This window comes from Pteropus vampyrus, unplaced genomic scaffold (genome assembly GCF_000151845.1).
Source record: "Pteropus vampyrus isolate Shadow unplaced genomic scaffold, Pvam_2.0 Scaffold41, whole genome shotgun sequence".
Classification (NCBI taxonomy): Eukaryota; Metazoa; Chordata; class Mammalia; order Chiroptera; family Pteropodidae; genus Pteropus; species Pteropus vampyrus.
The window spans coordinates 10,007,464-10,032,529 of NW_011888822.1; the positions used below are offsets into that span (position 1 = coordinate 10,007,464).

Sequence of the window (25,066 nt, forward strand, 5' to 3'; positions counted from 1 at the left end):
AAATGGCATTTGTTTAAGATGCCAATGACATTAATGGTAACTTTTGTGGGTTTTTCAGAGGCCCCATTATGGAGAATGTTCTTCCACCTGCAGTTCCTTTGACCTGAGAAAATGAACCCTGTTCTCCCAGGACTTGGAGTTGCATACCTAACTTCCTTTTTGCTGAAATCTCATAGGGTAGCCCTATGAGACAGGGCTTTGGGCATGTCTTGGGTCACTCTCAGGCACTTCAGCCACATTCAGTCCATCAGGAGCACCTGCACAACCCCTTGTCCATACTCACTCTGAAAGGAAATAAGTGCTTTCTCCAGATGAAGGGCACTCTCCCACACTCAACAGCCAGATCAGCTTACCTGTCTGTTTTCTAGATAGAGTAGATGTAGTCTACCTCTTCTTCATAAAACAGGGGCACATATCAAGCTCTCTAAGTGGTATCATTGAAGTTCTCTCACCGGATTAAGGAGGAGAGCAGGCACTTCCACTCCCCTAGTTTTTTAAATCATCAGAGTTGAATTGGCCAACTTGACCTTCAATCACAGGCATTTTATAGCTTACGTGGTTAAGAGCATGGGATTTGGAATTAGACAAACTTCTAAGTTTAAATCTCCCTTTTGTCATTGTGTTACCTTGGCATTAGAAAGTTACTTAAATTCTGCAAGCCTCACTTTTCTCATCAGTAAAATGGGGGAATCACCATACATTCCTCAGTGTTTGTCAAGGAGTTTCAATAAAATAATGCATGAAAGGCTGTTCATAGTGTGCTTGGCACTTAATGAGTGCTTATTAAAATTATCTGCTGTAAGAAGTATTATCTTAATCTTGAAGAAAAGGGTACAAGATTATAAGAGAAGGAAAAATAAAGAGGTGGGAATTAGAAGTGCTCATTTTTTGGAAGAGTACCAGGAAATGATGAAAAGGGAGGTATATGGATGTCTCAAAAATTGGTATGTGGTATAGTACAGAAACAAAGCATAGTTATCTCTCATGTGTTATGGAAACAAATGAACTGGGTAGTGATACTAATAAGAATTATAGCTATGATTTAATGAATGCGCTGTTATGTACCTAACCTACAGTAAGGGCTTTATTGAATTATCTCTTTAATTCTTCACAACAAGATAGGCATTATTAACCAAATTTTATTAATGAGGAACTCAAGGCTCAGATAAATTTAATTATTAACTCAGTGCATTTAGAGTAAATATGGAGGCAGGATTTGAACTCACATCTGTCTTTAGAGCTCAGCCTTCTTGTTTACTATTATATTGGCTAATATAAAGCCTTTTACCGGAATATACTTGCATTATAACAGGGCATTCTAGAGCAGGAGTTTCCTAATAGCCCAGACACCCCAAAGTCAAGAAGGGAGTATACTTGGGACTGTGAACCTTTGGGATGCTCCTCTAATTCAGAGTCCCTTGATAATATTCTGTCCTCACCCACAAAGAAGTATAAGCCTTCTAGGGTAGTTTTAAACCAAAGGATGTTCTCCATTCTCCTACCTTTCTCTGCCCCTAGGAGGAATCTTGAATTACTAATAATTGCTGTGTTTATAACAGATAAAACCAGAAAGATTGACAGGATTATTTCTGTATAAATGGTATTAGTTATGCAATTTCTGCTCATGCTAGGGTTTCCAAGAGCATCCTGTTTATGGCATAGCTGTCTTCCTCATGCAGAAAGCCCCAGCAAGGGCAGAGAGAAGGAAATTTCAGGCATGACCAATAATATATACACTGGGTTCTAAGCCAATGCAAATGTGCTGAAAGTTCATCAGATGAATTTTCACTGATTATTCCTAAAGGACCAATCCAGCTACTGAGAAGCAGTTTCCATTATTTTTCTCCAAGCGTCAGAACTTGCCAGAGGTCTGGAATACAATTTAGGCTATAGTCAGATGGGATTTGCACTTCGTCCAACCTTGCAAAGTCACTCCTTGGCTATTATTTTTCACTCTATTGTAAATATCAAGAGGCAGATGAAAGGTAAAAAATATGTTGGTTGGAAGATACTTATTCTCACCTACCTAGGGTAATCAAGGGGAGACATCAGCTTCAGATTTGGTAAGTAATAACTCACATTTGACTTTAATACACTGTGATAAGCTTTGAGGAATATATCTTTTAAAACATAAAATTCTTTACTTCTGATTTAAAGTTTTGGGGATTGGTCCTGCTCTGTAGGCAGGTTAGATTTAGCATCTCTGGAATTTCCAGAGCAATTCTGAACTACTCTTTTTGATCACTTGCTGCAGCTCCAGCTTTCAAAGAGAATGAGATGTTTTGGGAATGAATTGTGATGGACTTATATGAAAATTTATATGACCAAGAATTGGATTTGTTCCCCTGGAATATTATAGATTATGTTTTATGCTGGAATTACATCAGTGTGCAGAGCAGCAGAAGGCTGGCTTAATGTAGCTAAAAATATACCTTGACTTTCCACTTGAAATAGAACTCCCTTCTCCCCAACCCGTTTCTTCTCTAATGAAAATAATGGCTTCATGACTCATATATGTGATAGACAGTAGGGAATATTTGAGTCTTAAAATAAGAAGAGTTTGAGAAAGGACTAATGATCCTTTTCTAATTTCTTTTCCGTCTATCTCTTCCCTCCTGTTTTCCCTGTCACCATCTTATTTCAGGCCTTCATCACTCCATGCCTTATTGAAATTGCTCCTTTGTCAGTCTCCAGTCTCTCCTCATTTTAATTTGTCCTGTATGCTGCCACATGGTCAGCCTTCCTCCCACACCACTTTAATTATATAATACCCTGCCATTCTTTAGTTGCTTTTCATCTGCTCCTAAATAAATCACTAACTAACATTCAAGGCATTTTCTAGGCATGACTCTTGTCTCTTTTTTCTTCCCACAACCACTCGTTTTACAACCACCACCTTAGTCCAGGCTTCTATTAGGTCTTACCTGGAATTGAGCAATAGCCTCCTATCCAGTCACCTAATTGTTCTCATTCTTGCTTTCTGCTTTCTTTTAACCTAGTGTTTCCCAGTATATTACACAATTACAACTGGTAGCATGCAGGATGATGATTTAGGGTACTACACAGACATTTTCAGTCTCAAAATTATTTCTAATACATTATTGTAAAAAATAATACTAGTACATCAAAACGACAAATTTATGCTTAGAATGAGCGTCATCAAAAAAGTGAGTTAAGCTTCTGGTCAAGATGGTGGAGTAGATAAACACTGATCACTTCCATCCATGACAACATCAAAATTACAACTAAATTACAGAATAACCATCACTGAGGATTGTCAGCAGTCTAGCTGAATAGAAGTCCTATAATTAAAGATCTATAGAAGAAGCCATCTTGAGACTGGTAGAAGGGGTAGAGACACAAAATGGGCTGGTCTCACACCGACATATGGTGGTTAAAAATCAGAAGAGATATCTTGACTGCAGAGGTCTCCCCTGAGGATATGGGGTCTTAGCCCCACACCAGCCTTTCCAACACAGGGTTCAAGTGTTGGGAAGAGAAGTCCCCATAATTTCTGGCTGTAAAGACAGTGAATTGTGGTTGAGAAAGACAGAGGGCTGCTGGAGTCCCAGGCATTTCTCTTAAGGGGGCTGAGAACAGACTTACTCATTGATGGACTCACTCACTCTGAGCTTCAGTGCTGGGGTAGCAGCTCTAAAGGCACCAGAGACATGTAGAGGAATTGAATTGTGTAGCTTCAGGGCAAGGGCTGGGGGCGAAGGGGTGCATTTTCTCCCAGATAGAAGTGTTGGCAGAAGACATTATTCCTTTTTTGAGCCCTTCCCACACCCAGCCTGCACATGCAGGTAGGCTCCATATCTGAATCCCTATCAACCTAGCTAACATTGTTCATCCTACCCTGGTGATTCCCTGAGACTCTATCCCACCCAACTTTGAGCCCATCCAAACTATCTCCAGTGGCTTTTCTATATAAATGGCCTGTCTTGGCTAAGGCTACAGACATTATGAAAATCTCTTAAAGGTTCACAAACTCTAAATAAGCAGCATCTCACCTCGGCATACCCCATACCTCTTGCTAAACAACCCCTAAGCACAAAACTAGCAATAACTGGCCTTGGTTCACAACTTAGCCTTTTCCAGACACCTCCAAGCCCAAAACAAGTGGCAACCATCTGCAGATCACTTTGTAGCTCATACCTAGTGGCCCCGGGCAGGGCACAGAAAGCGACTGACCTTGGCCTGCAACAGAGTTCCTTCCAAGAGGCCCTAGAACCAATGCACCTGGTGGCCAGCATCAGAACACACTAGAGCACTGCTCAACAACCTCCACAAACAACATACCCAAAGGTTGCAGGCATTATAGCCCCATGAAAGTGAGTCCTACTCCATAAAGTCGGCCCCTGCATAACAGCTCCACTGTAGACACACCAATCTTCACAGCCAATCAGCTTGAGGGTCAATCCCTCTCACTGGTGTGCAAAGAGCAACCAAAGCTCAACTACAAAAGGAAGATACACATGACCCACACAAGGGTCACACCTGGAGCACCTCGCTCAGGTGACTAGGGAGATTGTGCCACTGGGCCCCACAAGACACCTACTATATAAGGCCGCCTGGCCGAGACAAGAAGACATGGCAGATCTACCTCATACATAGAAACAAACACAGAGAGGCAGCCAAAATGAGGAAACGATGAAACATGTCCCAAATGAAAGAACAGGAAAAACTCCAAAAAAAGCACTAAACAAAATGAAGCCAAACAATTTACCAGATACAGAGTTCATAACACTGGTTCTAAGGATGTTCAAGAAACTTAGTGAGAACTTTAACAAAGACATAGTAAGCATAAAAAAAGACATAGAAACCATTAAAAACAGTCAGAAATGAAGAATACACTAACTGAAATGAAGAATGCACTAGAACAGGGTTTTCTAACCACCTGAGTGCAGACTGGTAATGGTCTGAGGTCTGTTAGAAACCAGGCCGCACAGCAGGAGGTGAGCGGCTGGTGAGCGCGAGCAAAGCTTCATCTGTATTTGCAGCCATTCCCAAGCACCAGCATCACTGCCTCTGCTCCACCTTAGATCATCAGGCATTAAATTCTCATAGGAGCACTGGTCCCTGGTGCCAAAAAGGTTGGGGACCTCTGCATTAGAAGGAATCAACATCAGAATGGATAAAGCAGAAGATTGAATCAGCGATTTGTAAAATAAGGTAGCAGAAAGCACCCAATTGATCAAAACTGCAAAAAAGAAGAAAGGATTTTAAAAAATGAGAGTAGTTTAAGGGGCCTCTGGGACAAGATCAAGCTTAACAATGTTAGCATCATAGGGATACCAGAAGGAGAAGAGAGAGCATGAGGATTTGAGAACCTATTTGAAGAAATAATGACTGAAATTTTTCCTAACCTGCAGAAGGAAATAAACATTCAAGTCCAGGAAATGCAGAGAGTTCCAAACAAGATGAACCTAAACAGGCTCACACTAAGACACTTCATAATTAAAATGACAATTGTTAAAAACAAAGATAATTCTAAAAGCAGCAAGAGAAAGGCAGCTAGTTACTTACAAGGGAGCTCTCATAAGACTATCAGCTGATTTCTCAGAAATTTTGCAGGCTAGAAGGGATTGGCATGAAATATTCAAAGTTATGAAGGGCAAGGACCTACAACCAAGACTATTCTACCCAGCAAGGCTACCAATTAAAACTGAAGGTGAGATAAAGGGCTTCCCAGACAAGTAAAAGCTAAAGGAGTTTATCCACACCAAATTATCATTACAAGAAATGTTAAAGGCACTTCTTTAAGAGGAAGCAGGGGTAAGGTTAGGGGGTGGGAGTGGGAGATGGGAGCATAAATATAAAAAATAAAATGGTAATAATGTGTACTTATCAATAATCACTTTAAATGTAAATACATTAAATGTTTCAATCAAAAGACAGGATAGCTGATTGGATAAGAAAACAAGTCCCTTACATATGCTGCCTAGAAGAGACTCACTTCAGATTAAAAAACACACACAGACTAAAAATAAAGGATTAGAAAAAGATATTTCATGAAAATGGAAACAAACAAACAAAAAAGCTGGAGTAGCCATACTTATACCAGTTAAAATAGGCTTCAAAACAGGCTATAACAAGAGACAAAGAAGGACCCAGTAATTTCACTTCTCAGTATTTCTCCAAAAAATCCCGCAACACTAATTCAAAAAGAAATATGCATCCATATGTTCATTGCAGCATTGTTTACAATTGTCAAGTATCCATCAATAGATGAATGGATAAAGAAGAGAAGGTACATATATAAAATGAAATACTACTCAACCACTGAAAGAATAAAATCCTACCATCTGCAACAACATGAATGGACCTGAGGGTATTGTGGTGAGTGAAATAAGTCAGACAATAGAAACGCAAATACTGTGTGGTTTCACTTATGAGTGGAATCTAAAGAACAAAATTAATGAACAAATAAAACAGAAACAAACATAGATACAGAGAACATTTTGATCATTGCCAGATGGGAGAGGAGTTAGAGGGATGGGTGAAAAAGAGGAAGGAAACAAGAAGTATAAGTTAGTAGTTACATAATAGTTATGAGGATATGAAGTACAGCATACTGAGTATAGTCAATAATAGTGTAATTAATAACTATGTATGGTGTCAGATAGATACTAGTTTTATCGGAGTGATCACTTTGTAAGTTATATGAATATCTAATCACTATGTTGTACATCTGAAACTAATATAATATAGTGTGTCAAATGTAATTGAAAAATAAAAAACATTTTAAGTGAGCTAAAAGATGACTTCATGTGGTCTGTGGATCGTTGAGTCCCTTCTACATTAGAACCCCATCTTCACCTCACCTCCTAAGGATGATTCCACAAAGTCACCTCCTGAGCTTTGTGACTTACTGCCATGCCCACATTGGCAATTGTTTGATTGTAACAATGGCAGAGTGATGGCTTTAGCACCATCCTACCTTCTTGCCTTCCTACCCCATTTCAGGGACCCGTGCCTAGTATTGCAAAGCTGTACAGCATGGATTTGAAACATTAATGCAGCTTTCTAAAGAGCCTCAATTACAAATGATGAGTAGCTTAGTTACTGTGAGAATCTTGCTCAATATTCTTATTTTATTTCTTTTTTTTTAAATTTACGGGAACTTGATGTTAAATGAGGACCCATAGGCAGAAAGTGCTGAAAGAGGAAACAAAGAGGATGTCGGAGCGTGCTGAACCTAGTGAAAGCTCTGTATCCACAAAATAAGTTGTGGCTTTGTGAATTCACTTTAAGTACATTTGAGGAACAATAAACCATAAAAGAGGTTACTGTGACCTTGGTTTCTGCACAGCTTTTGAGATAAAAGTTCTAAGTATCAGAATGCATTTGGTTGACTATAGTGTTGTTGACTGATTAAAAACAATTCATGCTCCTAGGGCCTCTCATGGAATGCTGATTAGGGGCTGGCATGGGTGCCATGTGCAGGATGAACTCTTGAGGCAGAGATCAAAGTTGCTTTGCTAAAATGGAACATTAAAAGGTAAGCCTTCATAACCATAGATTAATGGGACAAAGCTACTGACATAGAGATTAAATTGCAATACATTGTCTTTGCATTTATTGCTTATAGAGTATATATCTTAAAAGCATTTTGAAGATGTTCCAAATTTTAATCATTACACAAGATAACAGCTTTTAAAACATTACTATCAGTGAATATAATATTCTCCGAATATACACATTATATTTTTCTGATTGCTTTTGATTTAGAAGTGAATACTTGAACTTCATCATGATTTGATAATTTTTCATGTGTACAAGTTTTAGGCTTAGTGATTAAAAGCATCGACTTTGGAATGAACAGACCTGGATTCAAACCTTGTGACAATGGCTTACTTGGTGTCGGACATTGGTCAAGTTATTGAATTTCTTTAAGTCTCTATTTACCCTAGAAAAATAGAAATAGTAATATACTCTATTTTACAAGGCTTTTTAGAGAATTATAATAATGTATATACAGCACTTAATCAAATATTATCTATTCAACATTTTTCTCATCTGTAAAATCAATAAGAATTATCTAGTGAAGGGAATATGTTCAGACTCTCTGGTCTACCCCTAACTACATACTAAGAGTACATGGTGAACTTAGGGTCTTAGTAGATGGTATTGCATTTCAGGTTCAAGAAATGCCTAACTCACTCTTCCACTCACCCCTTTTCCCCAGAGTTTTGACAGAAGTAACTATATGGAAAGGAAAATAGCTAGAGAGGGAAAATATTTTGTATATACTTTTCCAGATAGGTCTTTCTGGTCAAGACGTATTCAGAAAATGGGTTTAGATTTCAGGGCTTAAGAAGTTCTTGAAGATTTCAAGAACCTCTGCTTCCCATCCCTTGAATCAAGATAGCCCTTGGTTGAGGTGCTTCCTCAGCTGCCATGTAGAGATGTGAAGCAGAGAAAACAGGACGTGGCCAGCTCAATTCAAGGCAGCTGGCCCTGTGTAAGCTGGGGCAGAAGGAAAAATAAGAGTGGCCTGCTTTCGAGCTATCTTTAAGCCAGGCTCCACTATACCACATTGTAAAATGTGGCCCGATGAATGTCCTGGCTTCCAATCAAAGATAAACAACTCCTCCTTTCTTAAAGGCTGGGAGGGACTGAAAAATTATCATTTCTGTATACTCTTTCTCAAAACGTGGAATCTAGCTCTTTTGAACTAGAGCTGCTAGATTTAACAAATAGAAATGTAGGATACCCAACTAAATTTGAATTTCAGATAATCAAAGAATCATTTTGCAGTATATTTCATACATAATATTTGAGACATGATTATACTACAATATGATTTGTTGTTTATCTGAAATTCAAAGTTAACTGAGCATTCTGTGTTTTATCTGACAACCCTATTTCTAACAGTTTTTTTAAGGTCAGTTTCATGATGGTTCGTTGAGATCGGTAGGAAGGCTTCAGAATTCCTTTTGCAACCTTGGCACTATAAACATTTGAGGCTAGGCGCATCTTTGTTGTAGGAGGTTGTCCTGTGCATTTAAGGATATGTAGTTGCATTCCTGTCTTCTACTCACTATATGCCGGTAGCACCTGCCCCATCCATTGTGACAAATGTGTCTCCAGATTCTCAGCTCCTTTGCACATTCTGGGCTCCTTCCCAGTAATGTCAGGAGCTGTCTAGACCTATGCAGAGGAGCCCAATAAAATAATTTTAATCCCATGCAGATTATAATCACTACAAAATCATTCTATGTTCACTTGCCTTTCAACACAGCCCACATAAAGCAACTGATTAGGTTTAACTCAGATATCTTCTTAAAGAATATCTAACACACTTTAAAATTAAGTACTTACATTTTATCAGAGGTTATCAGTTTGTGTAGCCTGGGTGAATTTAGCATTTAATGGGGAAAACTCTTAGAGTCAACCCATCTTACTAAAGTGTACATATTATTCTTTTGCTCCATTTTTTTAGAGGTAGTAACTTGGAGGAACTGGATAATGAATTCTCTTCTTCAAACATTTCCACCTACACATTTATCCTTGAAAAAATTGCTGATAGACCTTCACATGGTATCTTCTATTTGTAAAGTTTCTCTGCCTGAATATGTTTTTTTACTCCCTTGGAGAAAAATGAAGTGGCTTTCGCTTTATTAAGTTTGATTGTCCAGCATTGATAATTAATTCTGTAAGCCTATCAGGTTATCTGTTGGGAAAATTTCATTAGCAAGTTATATGTAACTTGTTTCTTCATTGCTTTCCATATTTGCAGGCTTTTAGAGAAGCAAGGGTTTTATAAAAATCCATTGAGCAAAGCAAAGATAATGTTCCTTTCTGGTTATATTGCTGTGGGGAAAATCTCTGTTCTCAATACTCTATAAAGGTTGTATCTTCTCAAATCCCTCTTATTTGGTATGCTTCCTTAAATAGGAACACTCTTTCTCTAAGAAGACCACCTTAAAGAATAACATTATCTTTATTTGTAATCACAGGCTTTCAACATTGCAGAAAAACTCTGATCCTTCTCAGATTCTGATATTCTGATATTTGTATTTAATCAATAACCACATTCCTTTTTCATCTATCTTACCTCTGCAATTGCATTTTCCCAGCCACGTATGTTTTATTGTTTAAGAATTCAATTGAGAGAGTCATTCATGTTTGCAAAAAGGATGATGTTTTATTATTGGTTATAAAGAAAAGAAATTTCACACTTTGTATAACCCTTTCTGTTATAGCACGGTGAATTCTGAAAGTGAGGAACAAGCTAACAAACCATGGAAAGAGAGGCCACAGAAAGCTCTTATAATATTCTGACAACATTATAAAATAAGATCTGGCAATTTTTATGTCTCTGATTGACAAGCATTCGATTTACATTTGAAATGCATTCGTTATCATGTACAATTTGAGGATATGTAGACTTAAAAGAATAAGGAGATGATGGTCAAAATATTTAACACCAATGTGGTATGACCCGATCAATGACACCAAGTACTATATTGTTGGGACAAGATCCCAGAGACATCCTGTAGATATAGGTGTTTTTCCTTTAGTGACTGGATCATGGGGAAGTGGGTGGGTACTTGGAGAGGGGCCAGGATGAATGGAGGCATGGGGCAAGCGATGAGGAGTTTCAAGGTAGAGACTATTTATGAGCCAGTCTAGTGATGCTTTAATATTTGAACAATTGGAACAGCTGTACCACTGAGTACCAGCTGGACTAAGAAGTGGAGAAATTTGGGTGGTGTGATGTAGTTAGAAATTAGAGTACGAGTTAGAATTCCTGATACTGCCATTCACTCACTGCATGATCTTGAGTAAGTCAGTTCTTGAAGCCTCTACTTTCTCTTATGAAAAATGAGAATATTGGATAAGTACAGCCTTAAGTTCCCTTCCTGTTCTAAGTATCTACTTTTTCCACCCACTTAATGATCTGCGAGTTTTATGTATAGAGTATAGAATTGTCTCTGAGCTTCTAAAAAGCAGAGACTGAAGTGTTTCATAAAGAATGTGGGGCACTCTCATGCCCTGTGGGTTGTGAATAACATGATAGTCAAACAGAAATGAAGCCAGCATTAACCATGGATGCGCTGTGCTCTCAGGAGCAAGACAAGAGCAGTTAAATATCTTTTCAAAGGCAGCCTAAAAATATTTTTTAAAGATTAATAGTTTTCAATATTTGGAGGAATTTACTGTAGAATAGAAAAATGTATTAGTTTACTACAGAAACAAAATAAATGTTGCTTTTGCCTGAAATTATCTAAGTCAAACAAAAACAGCTACTTTAAAGTTTTTTGTTGTTTCCCTAGATTGTAAAAAGTTCCCTCTACTTTCCACGTCACTTTTGTGTTGATATATTGATATGTTATGCTTTTTTTATATTCAATGACTATATTGCAAAATCTTCATGGAAACATATAAGCACACAATGATGAGCAATGTCATGCCTACAGAAAGTAAAGAAGATTCTGAAGCAACTTCTACCTAGGTGTGTTTTTTCTCCAAATAGTTTGCTTTAATTTGGTTGAGTAGAAAATTACTTTCTAATTTATATCACATATATTTAAAAAATTTATAAGTATGAGGAAATACTCAACATAATTATTACTTTAATTATCAGAAAAAGGAAAAAATTATGGTTTCTGATGTACATGCTGTATTAGGAAACTCGGTGCTGAGTTAATACCTGCACATATATTTCTGCGGGGTGCCTATACAAATGATAGTTTAGTAAAATGAACTTATTCTGTGTAAATATCTTGTTGCATATTGTACCCAACAAACAGACATGAGGAAAATGAACAATTGATTATCTGGGGTAATTTTCTTGAAACTTGCACATAATTCCCATTTATGCTCATTAGATAAAAAAGAGCCTTTCTATAACAAATTAAGAATATGCATAACCTGTTATGACACAGTCATAGATATATAATAATATGGTCTAGAATTATAGTACTCTCTCAAAGTACATCATATTCAAAATTCACTGGAGGTGTCTTAAAGACATCTGTTGTAATTACAGGAACACGATTTCTAATTCATTTAATTCCCTTTCCTACCTAAACTGTACATATAAGTGAATTTTAAGAGACTGTATAAATAAATTTTTAATTACAAAATGATGTTAGACAATACATTATTAATAATAACCAACAATGCATAATGTTTATGCATGAGTCCATTAGAAAGACAAGCTAATGTATGTCATTTCTAAAAGAATGCACTAATTTGTCCTGAATTTGTGAATGAAGTTGAATCCATGATGCAAGCCAATGAGTGCAATAACACAGAGAGTTTTAGCATGCTATTGTATAGTCAGGAAACATCTTGTACCTATGGCATTTAAGAGGTATTTAAGATTTGTTCATCACATGTGATCAAGATCTTATTTTTCAGCAAGCCATGCGGTTGTGAAATTTGGAATAAGACCACTGAGTTGACAATACTAGCTTTCCCAGACAGGTGCAGAGTAAAATGGTCTATAGTATTCAAGAAATGTGTACAGTCCTTACATTTCAGTACAGGGAAATCAGTCTTACTGTAATGGAATTGCCCTGTGCAGCCAAGGGTCTGCCGGAGCTCAGTTACTTTGTTGCATCAGCGGTAACAGATTTCTGAAATCTCCATGGCCAGCTCCAGACACTCGCCGGTCTCATGGCAAGATTCAAAAAGGCTGCAGTCCATGTCACAGTTGCAATTGCAATCATTCCGAGACTGGCTTTCATCCGAGGTGTGTTGATACCTGTGAGAGGGGCAGCACAAGTTGGTACACACCGTTTCGCACGTATCAGGGAGCATCAGGAGACAATCCCAAAACTGGCAAAACAGACAGGTGAGGATAAGAGAGGCACACTCCTCTGTTTAAAGAAGAAGAAAGAAAATTAGTAGTGGCATATGTGGGTCATCTATGAAGGACAAGCTTGTGTGGTGATATGCTTGATAACTTTATCGCCAACTCTTAATTATTTATCCACATTAGGAGTAATATATACCATATTCTCTCAAGGTCCCCAACCTCCATGCAGTACTCATTCTACTTAAGTAATTGCTTTATTAACTTCCTGAGCATTTCCTATTGATTCCACATAATCTGGTTATTTAAAGTGCTGTCACTTTTCTAAACTCCTTTATTTACTTGGCCTGCAGAGGTGCTGAGAAGCCACACAATTAGCTATGCATCTGGAAATCTTGCAACTGTCTGAAAAATAGCAGCTCCTCACCAAGTGCAGGGAGCATGTGGGAGCAATTAGAGCTGAGATTAAGGAGAGACTACAAATTTCTGGCTTCTTGTCTCAAAGCTTTCTTATTTGTTTGCTGTGGATTCCCATAAATTTGCCACACCCATATTCAAATTTGAGTGAAAAGGACATTTCAAAATCTAATATAAATAATTTTTAAAATAATCATAGTTTTTTGGCTGAATTTTACTTTTAACCCCTGTTTCTTTTTCCTTCCAGTTATATAAAGCCTTGGTTTTATATTCAAGTCAGATGAAATACGTCATCATATTCCTAAAAGTGTATAAATCTTATCAACCTCTTTAAGAAAATCAGTTTAAAAATTTACTATGCAGAATTGTAAAAATCTGAAAAGTATCTCTCAGGCATTGAAGGTAATTGGTAATTCTAGCCAAACAGCTATGATGGGTTATAGATTATTATATTTTTGTGTTTCCATAAAGGGAATTAGTTAGAAGATGTAGCGGTTCTCTTGTTAAAATTATAACTTTTCTTTTCTTTCCTTTTCTTTGCTTTTTAGTCAAAAACATCTCAAAAACATGTGAGCATTTTGTAAAGCCTACATAAGTGTTCACATGACACATCTAATTAATTAAAATCAGTATCCTAAAAATTGTTGATGGTTGAAAGTAACATTCTAGCATAAATTGGAGAGAATTTTTCTACTCCTGGTGGGCTTATCAATTCATTAAAGTTAGACTTTCATAAGGATTTACTTTTCCCAATAAGAAGGTTAATAACTTTTGGTTTTTGGACTTCAGTCGACGGAAACTGCACAAACTGACAGAAGAGATTTTGCAGTCTGAGAAATCTGCTAGCATATTCTAAGTGTTCTTAGAACCTCATTCATTTAATTTTAACAATATTTTCCAGAAAACTTCTTTTTTTTTTTATTGTTCATATACTTGTTAGTCTTTAAGAGAGAAGGAAGAATATGGATGCCTGCTCTAAAAAGCAACAAATAATTTTTTAAAAGTCATTTTAATTTATTTTAAAAACACTATTTAAATGTCTAAAGTGAGTCCTGCATGTGGGTAAACAGAAATCTTCCTTTTCTTCCTCTGTCCCTCCCTCCATTCATCCCTGCCTCTCCTTCCCTGGCCCTCCTTTCCTTTCTTCTCACTAAGACGGTGGTAAAGAGCCAAGCTGTGACTTTTACAACTACTTTAATTGCCATATATTGTTGCAGGTGCTGTGGCCATTACTCAATATTTATAGTTCAGGCAGTATATTCCATAATACCTCTATGGTGTACGTTCTCATCTCTTTGCCAGATTGGGCGTATTTTTATTCACTTAAAGCCAGCTCCCAGCATGTGGCCAACTCACCTTTATCTCATAAGTCACCACAAAACACCCACAAAAATTCAGGAGTAAGTTAGTACAGTACATAGACTTTGCATTTCTAAACAGGGTGTGTCGGTGGTCAAAGACCTGGGGCGTGAAACCTCATCAAGTCTTACCTATGCCAAGATCGCTATTATAGCAGTCTCTGGGAAAGAAGAGGGATTCTTAGTAGAAAATATTCCAAGCAAATGCCTCATGATCCCTCAGGCTGGAGGCTCAAGAGACTTACTCAGGGCATGACTATATAAAAATGATCCCACTTGGTCCTGTCATTTGTAGATGCAATGTTGAAAGTTTGGTTTGGAGGTAAGTTGGATTGAGTGCAGGATGACTTGTGAAGATAGGAGCTGCTGTTTCCTGTCAGAGTGTGAAGAACTTGTTTGTAAAATGGCCTTATAATTTCCTGAAGGCGTATAACCTTTGGTTGAATTCCTCTTGTCAACCTCTCTGCAAGTTGGCAGACTCTGGAGGTCTCTGCTTCTGATGTCTACAATAGATTTTATTTACCAAAAAAAAAAAAAAAGTTTGGCCTAATCCTTTGGCCAAATTGGCATTTGTTTCCTTCCACCCTTCTATTTTGCACTTGAGAATAGAGCCCATTTTTTTCTAAGTCAGTCCTTTTTATTTGGTTATAAAAGGCAGAGCCTCTTGCCCAAAAAAACACAGCAACATTAATGAATTGAAAACAGATTTTCCCCAACTTTCAAGTGTGTTCCACACTTTTCCTAAAAGGCATATTAAATAATTCTACATGAGCAGGCTAAACTGTTTTGCATATGGCCAATTTTTGTTTGCACAAAAGCAGCATAACCAGTTCAAGGAAAATTTTGCATAGCCTGTAAGCCCCTGCGTGATGAGATTCCTGCCTATTTCTCTGTCTTCCAATCCTACTCTCTTCCTTACTCACAGCACTCCAGCCGCATGGGCTAAATTTTAGTTCTTGGGATGCACCTAACTCAGGGCCTTTGCACGTACTCTATCTTTGGTGTGTGTCAGACACTGTCCCCTCACAACTTTACCTAACTCCTACTCAACCTTTGCATCTTCGGCTTAAAACACCTTTCCTCTAAATCACATCCTTGCTAAAACTCTCATAGTACCCTGCTTTATTTTTTCTTCATAGTACTAACTACAGGATGACAGTAAACTAATTATTTTGTTAATTAGTTAATTATCTCCTACTAGAATCTAAGTTACAAGAAAGCCACACCTCTGTTGAATGAATGAATAAATGAACAATTCGGGATAAATGAAGTCGTCCCAATTTTTTGGATGGAAGGACTAAGACTCAGAGGTTGTCCCTGACGGTCCTAAATCTTTCAACTGTAAGACGGTGGAGCAGAGATTCAAATCTAAGTCTTTTTGGATCCAAAGTACATGCTCTGTTACCTGTTCTTATATGATCCAACTGTTTAATAAAGGAAATTTGCAGCCTTCTACATTTTATGTGCATCTCATATAGGTCTTGAAATAACCCTGAGTTGAGTACTATTATTATTGTTCTATAGATAAGAAAAGTGTGGTTCAGATAGTTTAAGAAACACAGGAAATGGTAGGGCTATCATTTGAACCCAGGCTATCTCCTTCAGAGCTCTTAACTCTGAAGCCTGGCTTTCCCTTCATAACACTCTTACTCTCTTCTGCCATGTTTGAGCATAGCACAGGACACTGCAGGCTTACTGACAGCCTGGCTCTCCTGCTCCGCTCTGTATTCCCAACTGGTAAATCCCTTTTTCCAGGTTCTATGAAGTGGCTTCTGGCTAGGTTCAGCCAATAGAGGGCAGCAATGGGAAATGAGAGGGTGGAAGAAAGTAAAAGTCTGGGGTATTTCTCCTCTTGCTTTGCTTTGAGTGGTGTCAGGCGGAGGTTACATCTTCTCCTTAGTTTTCTCTCTGAATGCCCTTCTCTCTCTGGTTCCTACTAATGCCACTTACTAGCAGTCTGTTTAGTAACAGTTGGATACTAGTGGCCTCTGAAATAATGCTGGTACTAGTGGTCTACTAGTGGCCTGGAGGGACCAAGGAAAAGAGGTGGCAGAGCCTTCATGTTGTTGCTAAGTTCTGAGTGGTCTCACTGTTCCCTTACTTGGCTTTTCATCTCTTCTAATACCTTTATAACACATTCTCTGTACATTGAATTCCCATTATTGAACCACCTGGCATCTTGGCATAGGTTCCAATCACTGCCATCAGAGTACCCATCTCAGTTCCCCACATTTTACCTTCTTAAACCTGGATTAAAGAAGATTTAAGATGGACCTGCCGGCCATACAGCCAATGCTGATATTTAGCTGTGAGCAAGAAGCCGCAACAAAAACCTCTTAGAGTTGCGTCATTTCCTTTTCACACCCCTAGGTTACTTTTAGGACATCAAGGCTGTAATGTGCTAAGTGATACCCTAATAACACTGAAAGACTACTGCAGGCTCCACAGGTGCTAAATGCACAACTGGGGAACGGCTAATTAAGAGCAAGTAGCTGCCTCATTAGAAAGAATCATTCTTAATTATAGGAGAAAGGGTCACAATACAAAGAGTTTCCATAAATGTCAGCCTCATGGTCAGTCTCGTGCTCCCTGAGTTTGCCCTCCCAGCTTTCAGTCTTGCCACCATGGTGCCCATGATTAGGAGGAGGGAGGGACCAGAGGCAGCTTTAGGTGCCAACTATAGTTCTTGTAGCATTCCTCAACTCCGAAAACATACCACCTGCTACTTTGAGAATTATTATCCAAAGTAGCAAGAACATGGTTCTTCCAGAAATGACCCCAGAAAACAACAATCTTTTGCCCCCAAAACCAACTAAGAAAAAAAAAAAGGCAAAATGAGCCTGGTCCAAATCCAATATTCTAATACGTTAATAGTTAATGTGTCATCGCAGAGAATTTGGCATAATAATGAGCTTCATGACACAATGTCTCTGATTACTAAAAGTTTTTGGTCAAAAGTATAAAAATTGGTTCCTACTCCCCCAACATTCAGGATTTTTTAAGTGTATAATGTAGAATGCGAATAAATAAAGTATGACTAAATGTCTTTTTCTAGCTGGGGTATCATCCTTGATGTTATCAATTTTAATAGCTACTTAAATATGTCAAGATCTATTTAAGTTCAGACAAGCACAACTAACATTCAAGTCAGTTCTTTAGAACTGAAATGACTAGATTTGGGTGATACTTGGTAAATTTGTGCTTATGTTTTTTTCTGAGCAAATGAACTGAGATAATTATAAAATTGAAACATTTTATAAGGTGACACTACTGCATTTAATTGTATGAAATTTACTGTGTAGAAAATGTAATCATTTTATTCAGTAGTCCATGGTGTAATTAAGACTATTCTTTTGAGGTATCTTGTATTTATGATTTTCCTCTTCCACCTGGATGAAACGTCTCAAATTCAAAATTATACATCAATTAGGTATATTCTCAGGATTCTTTTTAAGGCTCCTATTTTCTAATATCATGTGTATCCCTGGTTTTATTATCTGCAGGGTTGCTTTTCCAATAAGAACATAGAAACAGAAGCAGAGACACAAATAGTGCTCTGGACTTTTTCCATTTTATTTGGGAAAAGGACCACACAGGATGAGCCACGATTTAATAATAAAGTAATGTTGCAGCACACAGTGCGTGATGTGCAGTAAAGATCCTTTTAAATTCCCATCAGAGCACACACCATGAACTGTGCTAATGGATATAACACATTTTACAAAATCTGCATGTGTGAGGCTTTTCTATCTTGTTTTAAGTGGGGCAATGTATATAAATAATAGATATTAACAATTAAGCATCCATTCCTATGCACTCATTTATACATTTGAAAATAAATTAACCACAAACTACATGAAAGTGAATGTGATCTTCTTTTTTCCCTTCTGTTTCTCCTGCTGTTCCTGAAAGATATTTCTGTATTTATCTCAGTACGAACAATGACCCCAGCTCTCAATTTCTACATCCTTAAATTAATTACTATCAAAAATTCTCTAAAATGAAGTGAGTCTGACTTAACTCTTGATTTCCTTGATGTTTGTTCTTTAGGATAATGAAAGTTTCTTATCACTGTTTGTTGCCTCAGTCTGAGCTTTCTGGTCTCTTTTTTCATTCAGTTACCAAAAGCTCTTACCTCGCTGATGGGAGGATTTTCTACAACAAGGGGAAGGAAGGATGGATTATTATCTGTGTTGTTATCTTAAAACCAGAATTTCCTGGGTCATACTGGCCTTGGCCCAGGCTTAAAAAATAATCTAATTCGGCTATCCTCATGATTCTCCTTTACTCTTCCGAAGAATGGTCGATGATTTTTCTTGCATGGAGGGTCCTAGGTATCAAGTGCTATTTTAATGAATTAGTCATTTTGGCCCTTCTCTGAGAATGAAAGGTTTAGGTGTCATGGTAGCCACATTGGCCCTTCTCATTCTCCCAGGATTCCTCATAAAATAAATCAGAGTGGATCTGGAGCTACTCTGAGTTATATGGTATAAACATGTACAATGGCAATTTCTAATTCTGGGATCAAATAACCAAGATCTATTACAGGTAAAATCCGTGCATCCATGATACTATCTGATAAAATGCTCCAGCATCAAAATGTTTTGCAGAGAACTCTCCTGTTTTGCCTGTTTTTTCCCATTGGCATCAAACTCTAACAAAGCCAGAAACTTGGATTCGAGGCTGTAACCTGTCAGTCTATAGGCCAAAGTTGGCCCAAAGTTGTGTGTAGATGGGGGTGTCCGAAACTTTGTAAACGAAATGGAGCTATTGTCAATGCTTAAAATTTTAGAGATTTCATGTAACACTCTAGATCTGGCAGTTTGGGGCCTTTATTTCCTTCTGGCAACAATTAGCTGGAGCTGAATAGAGATAGTACTTTTCACCTTGCCGCAGTCCTCATCAATCTCTATCATTTACTTCTGATTTACTTTATTATTCACATTATATCCTGGCAATCACAGGCAATTGTGTCCATAGCTTCTGGTCTAAAGCATCCATGATAAATTTGTACAAGACATCACATGTATAACATATGTTAGAAATCATTTCTTCTCTTACTTCCTAAAACTGTAATCATAATAAAAGCAAAATTGAATATATATTATGTGACAGGTTCTGTACTGGTTGCATAATAGATGTTCTTTAATTTGATTTTCAAAACACCCTATAACGAGTTACTATCTCCATTATATTATAACTCAGAGACTGAAATTCAGAGGCGATAAAAAAAACTTACCTAATTTTATACAGTTAATAAATTTCAGAGCCAGAAGTTAAACTGATGTGATTCCAAAGTTCCTCTTATACAGAGTTTATTTTAAACAACTTTTTAAAAATAAATATGAATTTAAATATAGATCAGGAACTATACCTTATTATATCTTCCTTTGAGAAAGTCCTCTTAGCTTTCTTTAAATGCAAATGTAGATATTGAACACTACAAAATTCTTGAACGGTTTATGTCTCCTGGAAAGGTCGCTGAAAAGTTAACCTGAGTAAAATTCATATGTCTTGGTGTGGAGTCTATGACTTTAAACGAGACTATGCTGATCATTTAGCACCAAATCAATTTGAAATTGGCTTTACAAATGGAACATGCCTTCTTTTGTCATGTATAGGGATGATCTGGTCTAGGTTTGCACTGATCAGAATGCTTAGGAAGTGATATTACGTAGAGGAACCAACCCTTTTTCACAGGTTGCAGATGTAAGCATCTAGATATTTTATACAGTCTATGTCTATACCTTTCCCACATGTCAGTGTCGTTCCTTTTCCTCTCTGCCTAGAGTCATGGGGTAAATAGTTCCAGATCTCAGAAGAAAAAAATTGTCATTTTTCTTTATTCACTTCCTAGTCCTATAGCAAGAATGACTACACCTCACCCTAGCTATTTAAAAACACTTTGCTTCCGATTCCCAGCTTTGAGAGAGCAAACAATCTGCCAAGCATCTCATAATTGCAAAGTGACCTTGACATGTGTCATTCACTAGTGTTTTCAAATCGAAGTCTTCCTGTTTAATATTCATAAAGCCTTTTTTTCCCCTTAACAGCATATGTGATGATTTTACAGGGGTTGGGGTTTGGGAGCTTTATTTAGAGATGGGTTGATTCTGAGAAACATACCATCAGTGTCTCTCTGATGAACTGAAGTATCGGTTTGAAGGTAAGAAAATTTCGTTTGGCATTCTTCAAGGGAGGACAGTGATTTGCTGGATTCTGACAGTTTTTTCTCATTGAGAGTTTCCTGGGCTGGTCCATCTGTGATATTGAATTCAGATACTGAATTTATAACGATAGCATTAATGGGTTTCTCTTCAACATGTTTTTCATTTGTAAGTTGCGTATCTAGATGAAAAAAACACACACACACATACACAAACCCATTATAGTTGACGTAACCTAGTGATCTAAGAGTGGACACTTGCAGAAAATTTCAAATTCTAGACTTTCATAAGAATAAACTCTTCTTTAAAAAAATAAGGCATTATTGATGAGGAAGTTTTGAATGAAAATACAAGTAAAAACAAAAGAGTGCAATAATTATAAAATTTTACACACATTCCAAGTTTTACATATTATAGTGATTTATGACATTTATTTCTACTCTGGGTCTTTTAATGATGAGTGGAGAGAATCAAGGAATTCATTCGCTTGGATCAACAAAATCTTATAGTATGTCGTCAGCTTACTGTCATAGTGTTTTATAGTTCTGAGAAGTAGTCAAAGATCTTCAATGCAGGGCAGTACTTCTCAGTAATGGTATGTGATCTCAACCAAGTTGTTTTATTTCTTTGTTTCTGCCAACCTCAGTTTGCTCCCTTGTATAAGAAAAGTGGTCATAAATAAATAGTCACATGCTCATTTTTATTTCTACCCTCAAAGACTAAGTAGCTACCTTTTTCTTTGCTTTGGTATTTGTTATGTCTCTATTCAGATGATGGTCTATATAGACTTAGGGGGTGTGCTTCTTGGGAGAATGCTATATTTCTGTATCATCACCTGGCATAATTATTAGAGATGTTAAGGAACCTCTATCAAAATCTTTGATTGAGATTCTGGTTCAAAGTGGCATAGAGAAGGCTGAGAAGGCCTAGGTGCTTTATGTATTTTAGAACTTCCATATTTATTCATTCATTTCCATATAATAACTGAGAGTCTGTTGTGTAATAAGCACTGGGCAGGGCAGTGGGGATACATTGTTGACTAAGACAGGCATGGTCCCTGGCTCTCACAAGTGTCAAACAAGTTAGCAAAAAGTAACTTTTAAGTTACAATATTGAGGAGGGTATAAAAAAGAAGCACACCATGAAGCCATGAAGTCATATTATAGAGAGAACTAGACTGGGTATTGGACAGTTAATTTATTATTACCTACACTCATTAAACAGAAGAATTCTAAGATCTGAGAAAAGAATTAACAGGAGGTATTCTCAAACGCGCAGGAAGGCTATCTACTGGGGACATCTTAAGACCACAGCAAGCAATAATCCTGGTGATTTGGCTGCACTTTTGGGAGGTGGTGAAGATGAATTCTGGAGAATTGCATTTCCATTGCTGGCCCAATGCCTGGTCGATTCAATAATGCTCACTGAGTGACTGAAATAAATAATACAGTTGGCAACCTGGTTTGATTTTACCATGCTTACACAGCTCAGTGCAAGAAATATATTCTTGCCAGGTCCATATTCATTATCCTTTCAAAATTTGCTTCTTAGTTTGGGGCAGATGGAAATCTCTACTTTGTTCTAGCTCTTAGGACAGTGGTCCCCAGACCTGCCTACAGAGTAAAATTATCTGGGAAACATTTTAAAAATGTGAAATTTTTTAAAGCTCAGATAACCCCTCCCAGATCCATCCCAACAGATTTTTGAAGCTCCTCAGGTGATTCCAACATGTAGACAAGTTTGGGAACCACTGCCATGAGAGAACAACACATTGATCTGTGCGTCAGTGATTTTCAGAAACCAGTCATGAGACAGTGGCTCTTCAAAGGCTCCTGACTGGCACGGGAGCTAACAGTATGCTGCACACAATTGTATTAGGCCATTTTTGTCTCTTTCTGAGCTTCCAAAAGTCTTGGCTTTCAACAATATTTAATTATTATTCTGTATTTGTTATGCTGCTGGCTTTAAATCTCTTGGTTGCAGTTTGATTCACCCTAAAAAGGATTGGCAAAAATAGGGGTTCAGGAAAACAAATATTGTTGATAGCAATTAACATAATATTGAATAGACAGAATTAGTTCAACAGATTGGGAAGCTCTGGGCTTCCTCTAACCCAAGAGAAATTCACCAAATTAATGATATTTTGATGATGATGATGATGATGTTAAGAATAGTTTATTTTTCTTACTTGGGTACCAAAGTGTCCAGTAACCAGCTAATATCACAAACAGATAGCCATTTAAATTGCACCTTAGAGCACTTAAGCAGTATTGATATTTTGGGCCTGATAAGTCTTTGTCATACGGATATTGTAGGATGTTTAGCAGCATCCCTGTCCTCTACTTACTGGATGCCAGCAGCACTCATTGCCCTAGGTTGCAATAAACAAAAATATCTGTAGATATTGCCAAATTCTCCTATGGGGCAAAATCACCCAGATTGAAAATCAAATCACAGCTTGCACACACACACACGCACACACACACAGTTGCAAGCATGCATGTTAAGCTCTATGGTACCACTTATAACCTTATTTAACTTAAGCACTAGGAGGTAGATATTGTCGGCTTCCTAGAACAGATGGGAAATGTGTGAATTGGTACCCCAAGTAAACAGATGAATTAATGTAACCAAGGCTTAGATAGTTTATTTAGATAACTTGCCCAAGGAGTCCTCTTTAGCAAATGATAGAACTGGGATTTGAACCTAGGCCTGGTCAATTCCAAAAGCTATGCTCTTATCTTTGTCTTTTATATTATACAACATTTGTTCTAATTGTTCTTAACTCTTATCTCTGCTTCCTAGCTATTAAGACTGCACATCAGCAAAACCCTCTTCACCCTAAATCCCATGATGTGTCAGCCATTCCAAATCAAGCCTTGCAAACAGCTTTAAAGACATGCCTCTCCCTGATCAGTCTTAGCAAAGCAAGACTACCTCCTTGCACACACAGAGAATCCTGCCCTTCAGTTACAGCAGCATTCTACTGTACATTAAAGAGCATCTTAGAAAGAGCTGGTAGATAACGAAACCTTGATGAGTATGGAGATTGCAGTAGCTATTTACTTACAGAATTAATTAACAATCAGTTCAAATTATCACACGTAGTCAGGCTGCATGGAATTTAAATTGCTTTTGCACAAAGTAATTCACTAACAAAAAAAAGTTGGATAGAGGTTACTGGTATGTAAGAACATGCGGAGAATACGGTATACAGCCAAGCGGTATATGATTCTCTTTTTAATTTTGCGACAATTTTAGGTATAGCATTTGAATCTAAGTGGTGTGCTACATTAAGCAACCATTTGGAGACATGGGGCTTGAGGATTTTATAGAGAAGTTAAACTGCCATTCATAAAGTTATTTTAATTCTATATCTCTGTTTATATTTTTTTTCATTCCCTAGTGGGAACTATCTGTTGCTCATTAGAAAATCATCTGACATACACACATTTCAGAACCCAGTCTGTTCAACCCAGAATTCTGACATCTGAAGTGAGTCACAATTTTTCGGTGAATGTTACTGACATCTTCCATCTTTTATAGATGGCATGCTAACAATAATTTCTCCAGATTCCTTCTTTTGTGGTGTTATTTGACATAGTTCCCAAAGTATTATAAAGTAGCATAAGCTAAAAGGAGAAACACATAAAAAGTGGTATCACATCTTCTGCAGAGAAAAACTATTTTGGAATTAAACAAGAAACCCATGAAACTATATTTAGGATGTTATAGATAGGTCTTGACATTAATATAAAGAAAATATTTTTTTCCAAAAAAGAACTCCAAAATTAGGACAAAAATTAGAAGCTCAACTGTATTTCTTAGGGAAAGAAATTAAAGTGTATCTTGAAAGTCAGTGAAATAGAAAATTCATATTTAGGCTGGAAGTAATTGCAGAACCAATGGGCATAAACCTAAATAACAGAAAAGACAGACAGTTAATTAATTTTTTATTACCATTAAGTAAATGTTATTAATTTAATTCAATTAACATTTATTGAGTACCCGCATTCAGTAGATGAATCAATATGCTAGAACTATTAATTTATTTACTTTAAGTTATTAAGCAAACATTTTAATGATTTTTATTAAATATGACTTTATCATATTTGCATCCATGTATTCGCTAAGTGTGTGCATATATGCAAATTAAGAATAAGTAACATCTTTCTTCCCTGGCTCCTCTGATTCTATTCTTGTTTATTCATTCCCTTCCCTTCCCTTCCCTTCCCTTCCCTTCCCTTCCCTTCCCTTCCCTTCCCTTCCTTTCTCTCTTTTGGTTTAATTCTTTTACTTATGTGCTCTGTCTCTATTATTGGTTCCTTTCTTTCCCTGCAGCTCTTCAATAT

At 37.2% G+C, this 25,066-nt stretch overlaps 1 protein-coding gene across 1 annotated transcript in view; it reads right to left on the reverse strand.

Annotated features, from left to right (window-relative positions):
* Positions 1 to 12,576: 12,576 nt before the first annotated feature.
* Positions 12,577 to 25,066, reverse strand: part of MDFIC2 (MyoD family inhibitor domain containing 2) — a 108,352-nt gene continuing 95,862 nt past the window's right edge. The window contains exons 3-4 of the mRNA XM_023529710.1: positions 20,674 to 20,895; positions 12,577 to 12,836 (exon numbers count right to left, since the gene is read on the reverse strand). Coding sequence (XP_023385478.1) covers positions 12,577 to 12,836; positions 20,674 to 20,895 — 482 coding nt within the window. The remainder of the gene's footprint in view (positions 12,837 to 20,673; positions 20,896 to 25,066) is intronic.